Raw genomic sequence first — 9,538 nt, 5'->3', positions numbered from 1 at the left:
TGACAGAATAATCCGCCAAGCATGGGTCCAGCAGGAAAGTTCCTCAATGTCCGCCAGGGAGACCGGTGCATTGAGGATTACGCCAGGGACTTCGTGGGAGTGGCTCGCCAGTCGGCGACAGAGAGGACCTGCTCAATGGTCTGTTTCTGGGGGGGCCTAAGCGAGCCTTTCAAATCCCTTATGCCATTCTGGCACCCCGAGGAGGCGCTGGAGGACTACGTCAACCTGGCTCTGCAGTTGAGCGGCTCAGCCGTCAGGATGGAGTTGGCTGCAGAGCCTGCTCACAGTTCTCCCGAGGCGGCAATCCCAGGGTCGTCAGAGGCCTCGTCTGCTGCACCCAGTACCTCACGCCCGTTCCTGGAGCATCGCGGGCTGGTACGCAGCGTGCGGGAACCTCCACTGATGTCGGTACGAGCGGCGTGGTCTGCTCGCAGAGTCCCCAAGGCGGCGGTGTCTGCTCTCAGTTTCCCCGAGGCGGCGGCGCCTGCCTGCAGCTTCCCCGAGGCAGCGGTGTCCGCTCACAAAGCTCCGGAAGCGGCGGTGGCCGCTCTCAGTTTCCTTGAGGTGGCGGTCCCGCTCGCAGTTTCCCCGAGGCAGCGGTGTCCGCTCACAAAGCTCCGGAAGCGGCGGTGGCCGCTCTCAGTTTCCTTGAGGTGGCGGTCCCGCTCGCAGTTTCCCCGAGGCAGCGGTGTCCGCTCACAAAGCTCCGGAAGCGGCGGTGGCCGCTCTCAGTTTCCTTGAGGTGGCGGTCCCGCTCGCAGTTTCCCCGAGGCAGCGGTGTCCGCTCACAAAGCTCCGGAAGCGGCGGTGGCCGCTCTCAGTTTCCTTGAGGCAGCGGTGTCCGCTCTCAGTTTCCTTGAGGCGGCGGTGCCCGCTCGCAGTTTCCCCGAGGCAGCGGTGTCCGCTCACAAAGCTCCGGAAGCGGCGGTGGCCGCTCTCAGTTCCCCCGAGGCGGCGGTGTCTGCTCTCAGTTTCCTTGAGGTGGCGGTGCCCGCTCGCAGTTTCCCCGAGGCAGCGGTGTCCGCTCACAAAGCTCCGGAAGCGGCGGTGCCCGCTCGCAGTTTCCCCGAGGCAGCGGTATCCGCTCACAAAGCTCCGGAGGTGGCAGTGTCCGCTCTCAGTTCCCCCGAGGCAGTGGTGTCCGCTTACAAGGCTCCGGAAGCGGCGGTGTCCGCTCTTAGTTTCCCCGAGGCAGCGGTGTCCGCTCACAAAGCAATTGTTGGTACATGGACTGATGCAAGCTCTACGTGGCCGTATTGTGTCAGAGTCCATTTTCGGTTCTGAGCCTGTGTGTCAGAGTCTTAGCTCTGTTTGTGTTTTCTGTTTTGGTTTTGACTTTGTTTTTCCCCTGCAGTCAAATAAACCTGCATTTGGACCCAGACCCCTGTTTACACGGTGTGTTTTCTGTACCGCGCCGTGACACAAAGTACATAAAATATGGTCAATAGCATAAAACGTGACAAAAGAACAAACCTCATTGGTTCTCGTGCATCAAGCATGTTTGAGCTGCTGTTTACCAAGTTTCTATCCCTTTAAAACCATTTTGACATGACTAAAACTAAAACCATTTTGACTTTTTATGAGTTACGACATCATTCAATTTATAGAGCCATCATCAATATATCTGCACTAAACTATACTGTATAAAGAATTATTGTTGAATTTAAGACTTATTTATTAAAGAGAGGCAGCAGCATGTTTCATTCCTAATAAGTATCCACTCAAATTCCCCTGATGATTTTTTGTTAGTTGATAACTTGATGTACAAGTTTGCACTGATGTGACTCAGCAAAACATGAGAAATCTAAGATAAAAAATGCATGAAATGTAAAAATGAGATGCAAGAGAGCTGTTTTAGTGCGTACTCTTAAAAATAAAGGTGCTTCAAAAGGTTCTTCAAAGAACCTTATTTCGCCACAAAGAACCTTTTGGGAAACAGAAAGGTTCTTCAGATGTTAAAGGTTCTTTAAGGAACCATTTAGACAAAAAGGTTCTTCTATGGCATCGTGAAGCACCTTTATTTTTAAAAGTGTATGTTTGAATGAGTAAGCAGAGTCAAATAGTTCGATGTGTTTCCTCTGGCTTTGTTTTTATTTTAAAGGTATAGTTCACCCAACAATGAAAATTGCCTGAAAATGTACTCACCCTCAGGCTATCCAAAATGTACAGTAGATGAGCTTGTTTCTTTATCAGAACAGATTTGGAGAAATTGTATATTACATCACTTGCTCACCAATGGATCCTCTGCAGTGAATGGGTGCCGTCAGAATGAGAGTCCAAACATCTGATAAAAACATCACAATAATCCACAAGTAATCCACACCACTCCAGTCCATCAAATAATGTCTTGGGAAGTGAAAAGCTGTGTGTTTATAATAAACAAATCCATCATTAAGATGTTTTTAACTTCAAATCGTTGCTTCCGGCTAAATAGAAGTCGTCCGTCATTAATTTTGCTTTATCCAGTTAAAAATGTATCTTGTCTGAATCAAGAGAGAAATATGCACAGATCAAACACCGAAAATATGTTGGTGGATTTTGATATAAGAGAACAACAGGGGAATGACTTTTTCACTGGAGGAAGCATTATTATTTATTATGGACTCATATGTTGGCACTAGTTTAAAGTTAAACGTCTTAATGATGGATTTGTTTCTTGCAAACATGCAGCCTTTCACTTCACAAGACATTAATTGATGGACTGGAGTCATGTCGATTACTTATAGATTATTGTGATGTTTTTATCAGCTGTTTGGACTCTCCATCCATTCACTGCAGAGGATTCTAATGAAGAAACAAACTCATCTACATCTTGGATGGCCTGAGAGTGAGTAAATGTTCAGCAAATCTTCATTTTTGGGTGAACTATTCCTTTAAGGCAAAGCAAGTCTTTGAATTGCAGAGTGAAAGAAAAGGAAGTAAACGTTCAAATGCAGGTCATCCTCAGCCATGACTCTGTTGCTGTTTATCTACAATAATTGTTGAGAAAAGTTCCTCTGTGAAAATGTTTATTTTTAATATACCTTCTTTAATATCAAAACCAGTGAAAAAGTTAAATTAGCTAGATCACATGACTTAAAGAAGTCAGACGTCATTCTGACCTGTCTCCAGAACACATGGGCTCCTCTTGTGGTTAATGTTACAGTGAATAACACATTGCATAACCTAGAGCATCCTGGGTTTCAATCAGGCAATCATGTATCTGCCTTCCCTCAGCAATTCAATTAGCTCTAAAATGAATTATGATCAGTTAATTTACAACACTGTATCAATCATTAGCCTCACATTTCTCATGCTTTTTCTACTACGCTAATATTTTCCTTGTAATCATCTTCAGTCCTTTGGCACACTGCAAGCCATTTTAAAAAATGTAACATTTCCCATGGTATGTCTGGGAGAATGTAATGAATGGGCCTTATTGTGCTCAGTTAAATATATTTTGTCTTACACAAAACACATTACTATATTCTAGTGTTCATTTGGAATTACCTAAAGAAAACCCTCATTAACAAGATTAAATCGTTTACAATTGCCCTCTCTCCGGCTCTAATTTACAAAACAAACCAAGTATTCCAAGCATGCCAACCATGTCCTCAAAGTTCATGGAAAAGGAGTCGACAGTGGATTGATTCATACATCTTTCTTTCTTCTTCTTAATCTTTAACTCTGTCAGTGCAGTCACGGGACAGTAAGGGTCGTAAGGACATTTTTGTCAGTGATTAGGTCAGAACCTTTTTTCTACCCATGCATATTTATGATGGAATTTAGGTGTAGAATTATGATATTACCACACTGAAGTCACATGAGGACTAAATTAGATGAGTGAAGTGTGACGTACACAACAAAAATATGCCTATGACCCTAGAAAGCCTACTTATCATACTTGAAATGCAAATTTCTAAGGCTTTTAAATGATCAACATGATCAAAACTTTGCTGAAAAACCTGTTGTACACAATCTACTACTTGCCTTCTGACTGAGAGTTCATACTGTTTTAGCAAGTAAAAGCCTATGCCTATTAGCATAACTAAAAATGTCAGTAACACTTTAGATTAGGGAACACTATTCATTATTAACTTATTAGCATGCATATTACTAGCATATTGCCTGCTTATTAGTACTTATAAAGCACATATTATTGTCTTGTCAAAACGTCCCCCTTGGAATTTTTTTTTGTATGATTTTCATAAATTAAGCGAAAGAATAACTTTTATATTGTATTGAAAGTAATGTTTCAAGATGAACACTTGCTGGACTGAAACAACTTAGGTTTACTTGACTATCCATATATCATTTTTTACAAAAATCATGTAAAAATGTGAGTATGATACATCAGGCTTTTGAGGAATGTTTTACTGCATTACATGTTTTGCCTTCCAGAGCTTGGATCATAAACTAAGCATTTAAATATCATCTTACTAAAACATATTATTGGGAAATATAGAGTGACAACTGATATTTATATGTATTTTATGCAAGTAGTCTGCTATACTGTTATAAAGATCATCTTACATTTTGACAATATAAAGATCAGCAACTGCACCAAATTGCATATTGTCTGGGCCTCTGCATAAATGTGAGGTGTTTTAAGTATTCTCCTATATCATACTATATGAACCATAAAAGTCTGGTGTATCAAATATGATTCTCAACAAAAAACATATACGCAGACTTTTTATTATTATTATAACTCAACATAAAGTTTGGTTTGGCGGTATGGTTCTGTTCTGGGCAAAAAACTCCCTGCCCATCCATGCAGCCTGTCATGAATGAGCAGGGAGAGCAGCAATAATAACCCCCCTAGGGTTAACAGAACAGAACAAGGCAGATATCATTAATGTACTTAATGATATTTAAGTGTAACACTTTATTCAAGATAAAGGAGTCTGATTAGCAAGGAATATCAGAAAGCCAAGTCCTGACTGTGGCGAAAGGAGGAGCTGGGGATGGAGGAGGGTAATTTGCTCCTGAGCAAGCTGAAAAGCAGCTGAATAATACTGAATAGAGCTTATATAGGAATGCTGCTATAGGTGTCGTATTCCTATAGGTAGATGTGATCAGCTGAGAATCAGCTGATGCAAGCTTGACTCACGTGACCTGCCAGAACTAACGCTAACGCTTAATTTATTATTTTAGACTACCATGTTACCAGGTAATGGACTGTTAACTATATAGTGCAATGCACTATTGGTCTCAGAGTATCTCAACAAATGTTCTCCTGTGAGACGGAATGGTGCATGCAGCCCAACAGTGCTCATCCTCTCAGTGCTTCATTTGCAGATTCAGCAAAAACGTGCCTCGTCATACAAATGCAGTAACCGTATCAGTTTCATACAGAAACAGCAGCTGTACTGCTAGAAGATGCTGAAATCACTCATACTTTTTTCAACCCTTCCCCTCCAAGCACTTGTCATCATTATACAGTTTAACACTCGCCGTTCACAATCCAATCAGTTCTTGATGTATTTGGAATTAATTCACAATTTCCCTTAATATGTTAGCAATATTGAGTGTGTGGATTTGGAGTAAGATTAAATCATCACTCTATACATGATTATCATTACTGCATGAGGTCAAAGTCTGTATTTTACACTGAATTAACTTTAATCTTAAAAGGATCAGATATCCCAAAAGTGCACTTAATTGTAATCTGAAAACACAGTTTCAGATAATATAATATTAATGAAATATCAGGCCACATAATTGTACTTACAGAGAGTACACTTTCATGACTTTCTTAACACAATTAAAAAGTGTATTTAATTGTGTAAATTCCTCAATCAAATTAAGAATGTAATTATATCCTGCTTTACGGAGACAAAAACACTCAACACTCAAAACGAATTGGATTTAATATAAACATAAATAAACTAAATAATACATTTTCATTTAATTGCAATTAACATTCAGTTAAGTGTACAAAATCAGTTCATTCTATTCGCACTTAAGAATATGCTTTTAAAGAATAATATTGTGACATGTGACTCATGTCCTGATGTTGTTCCCCCTTCTCTCTCCCTCCCTCCACTTTCATGTCATTCTATATATACTATAATTTACAACATCAAAACATGCCCTTAAATGCATGGGAAATACTCTGACCTTATATCTTCACAGTTCACATTGTAAAAATCTGAAAACAATGATTTAAATCTTAAATTTATGTTCAGCGTCAGATTGAAACAAGTAATTTGGGGCACATAATGTTTTAAAAAGCGTTTTACGAGATTAATTTTTGAGGTCACTTTGAAAAAAGTATAAAACTTCTCAAACTCACTGAATGCAAATATTGAAAACTCCTTCCTCAAGCAGGATGACCTGGAAACTGGAGACTCTGTAAGGTCAATTTACTTTCCTGGCGCCAAGAGTTTGAGACTACTAATATACAAAAAGCTACCAGTCCACTTCCTGGTACAGGCAGCCAAAAAGTATAGTACTAATAATCTCAATCAGGGTAGACGCCATATTTAGCCTTGTTTTCACTCACTTTGGATTAAAGATGGCGTCTCCCCTTTATAAAGTCAGTTGAGCCAAAGCAACAGGTTGCTCCAGAAGCACAATCTCTGTCAATGGTGTTATTTGTTAAGTGTTATTTGCATTAAAGGGGTCATATGATGCGATTTCAATTTTTAATTTATCTTTGGAGTGTTACAAGCTCTTGGTGCATAAAGAAGATCTGTAAAGTTGCAAAGACTAAAGTCTCAAATCCAAAGAGATATTCTTTATAAAAGTTAAAAGTCAACCACGCCTACCTAAAACGGCTCGTTCTAACACGCCCCCACATGTCTACGTCACTATGTGGGAAGATTTGCATAACGCCGCCCAAATGTTCACGCAAAGAAAGAAGGCTTAACTTTTATTTTCGCTGTAGTATTGTTGCCGCCGCCGCCATGTCCTGAAGACGCTGTGTGATTCGTTGTGAAAGCGAAACTACTTTGTTTGGCCTTCCAAAAGAGGACGATATCCACTTCGTCATGCCTAGAGCTGATCCGTGCTGGTCACTGAGGAAATACATCAACTTCGCGCTGTCGATTGCCGGATCGGCTTTCACCATGAACGAAGCGGAGTCCAGCCCGGGGTCGTCACATGTGGTTGCCGCAAACCCGCCGGCCTCCGCTCACTCTAGGCCGCCATGTGTTTCGTTGTGAAAGCGAAACTACTTTGTTTGGCCTTCCAAAAAGGACGATATCCGCTTCGTCATGCCTAGAGCTGATCCGTGCTGGTCACTGAGGAAATACATCAACTTCGCGCTGTCGATTGCCGGATGCGGACGAAGCGGAGTCCAGCCTGGAGTCGTCACATGTGGTTGCCGCAAACCCACCCTCCGCCGCTCACTCTAGCCCGCGGTGTGTGACGCTGTTTCGTTGTTAAAACGAAACTACTTTGTTTGGCCTTCCAAAAGAGGACACGACTAGAATCACAGCACACCTCACTTTTCAGAACGATGAGCTTTGTAAAAATCGATGCGTTTCATAAAGGCGGGGCATAGAGGAGAAACAATAATGTACAGTATGTGGAAAACAATGTGTTTTTTGAACCTTAAACCGCATAAACACATTTCATTACACCAAATACACAAAATAATGTTCTTTTTAGCAACATCATATGACCCCTTTAAATTAAAAGCATCTGCTTATCAGCAGAAACCCTACAACAGTCTTTTCGATTCCTTCCATACTCAAACTTTCCAATCTATGAGCATGTTAATATATATATAAATCATTTGGAGGACGAATTACCTTTTCAATGTTCACAGAATTTGTAGTGCATAATGGCTGAAGATGGTAGGTCTTTGCAGAAGCTTGGTGGAAAAAGCGTAAGCAAAGATGGTGGCAGGGCACATTCTGTTTTTCTCAAGTGCCTAAATTGATTTTGGTGTGGAGTTTCTTGAGCAGCAGCCAGGGGCTAATGCAGTTTCATCCTGCCACTCCCTGTCTCAGATGCAGAAACATAAAGAGAGATGGACATATGTGATGAATATGAAACACAGACATCCTTCTATTTACAAGGCCCTAAGACAGAAGAATGAACATCAAGAGTGTATACATACATGCATAGGGAATATATGTCTATACATAAATACTCTAAACTTCAACCCATGTTTTATTTGTCAATCACAAGTTTATTTAATTATTAATGTATCACAAATAACGAGCAATGTGAACATGCCAAATAAACATGCCTGTGATTTGCTGTTTTCTGTTGCAGTAATACCTTTCCTAAACTTTATAGAAAGCCTCTAACAGGATTCAAACTGTTAAATAGTAAATAGTAATTTCGTTCATTAATAAGGCTGCTAATAAATGAATAAAACTGACATACTGCATATCCAGACAAGAATTCATGATATGAATGTTAATTGACCTAATTTCAATGATACATACAAACTTACAAACCTGTCCAATCTTCTTATCTGTGTGTGTGTGTGTGTGCCACTAAACAAAATAACTAAATTGATTAGCCCAATGGAAATGTTTCTTCTGAAATGTATGAGAAAAAAAATCAAACGTTTTGTATATATATATATATATATATATATATAGACTGCTGTAGTCTGAGTGTGGTGATCCGGCACGTTGAACTGGTCTCAGGTTGACGTCACAGTCTGGTACCTTTCTGAGATAATTTTTTATTCTTAGACATGAAATCATAAATCATCCTCAGAAGGACGGAGTCGTGCAGAAACAAGGGGAGACATTCCCACAGACATGTCTCGTAACCCTATATCAGACAAAACTATTTATCAGAAGTTTGTGAATGTCAGCCAGCTCAGGTACACAGCTGCTCTTAAACACATTAGTCACCTGACAAACTGCATCCTCACTTCCTCTTCTGTCACCCAGCAGACATGAAAACATGTACTGTGTGGTGTCAAATCCAATTACACATCTCTGCCGCATGCCTATAAAGATGGAATGTTTTTCTTGTGTTGTAAACCAATCAGCTGTCAGACGGTCCAGAGCATCTCTGCGGCAATTGGTCAGAAGTGATCAGAAGGATGGAGTGAGATGCTTAGAAGGAGGGATTTGCATTGTTTAGGACAGCCCCCGTCCCAAGTCAGCCATACCCCCTTTAATTGTTTTTGCGTGCTAGAGAGACCGAGTTTATTCTGGCAGGGTAAAGTGCAGCCTCACTCCTGTGAAGTACGAACTAGTGTGGATGGAGCACGACATCTCTCTCCGTCCCTCCCTCGCATGCCAAGTCAGACTGACTTTATCTCTGTTCACCAGCTCCGACTTTATTTTGTCCTCTGCATCTGGAGTGACTGACTGAGAGGAAAAAGGAAGAAGCAGGTTCTTCAGCCTCGGAGGAAGAGAGCGAGGCTTCCCAAAACAGTGCGTCACCAGAAACCAGTACTGACAACCTGGACAAGACCCCCAGAAGACAGCTACCATGTGTGACTGTTTTCACCTGGCATTTCCCAACTGGCATGCGTCAGCCGCGGGTGGGCATCATTCTTTATTTTGCTCTGTCTCTTTAGCTTTTTTCTCTGTGTATCTGTCTTACTCTGCATGCTCTGTGCTATTTTTATCTCCAC

At 41.2% G+C, this 9,538-nt stretch overlaps 2 protein-coding genes across 2 annotated transcripts in view; both read left to right on the top strand.

Annotated features, from left to right (window-relative positions):
- The window catches only part of LOC107678552 (apoptosis-inducing factor 2-like), a 17,393-nt gene extending 8,145 nt beyond the window's left edge, over positions 1–9,248 (top strand). The window contains exon 11 of the mRNA XM_016473852.1: positions 9,231–9,248. The gene's annotated coding sequence lies outside the window, so the exon portion shown is untranslated. The remainder of the gene's footprint in view (positions 1–9,230) is intronic.
- Positions 9,103–9,538, top strand: part of LOC107678550 (neuroblast differentiation-associated protein AHNAK-like) — a 23,861-nt gene continuing 23,425 nt past the window's right edge. Inside the window, exon 1 of the mRNA XM_016473851.1 lies at positions 9,103–9,445. Coding sequence (XP_016329337.1) covers positions 9,394–9,445 — 52 coding nt within the window. The 5' untranslated portion in view covers positions 9,103–9,393. The remainder of the gene's footprint in view (positions 9,446–9,538) is intronic.

Source organism: Sinocyclocheilus anshuiensis, unplaced genomic scaffold, assembly GCF_001515605.1.
Source record: "Sinocyclocheilus anshuiensis isolate Anshui unplaced genomic scaffold, SAMN03320099.WGS_v1.1 scaffold536, whole genome shotgun sequence".
NCBI classification, from domain to species: Eukaryota; Metazoa; Chordata; class Actinopteri; order Cypriniformes; family Cyprinidae; genus Sinocyclocheilus; species Sinocyclocheilus anshuiensis.
The sequence above is the reverse complement of the archived record's forward strand: the minus strand, read 5'-3'. Positions and strand labels throughout refer to the sequence as shown.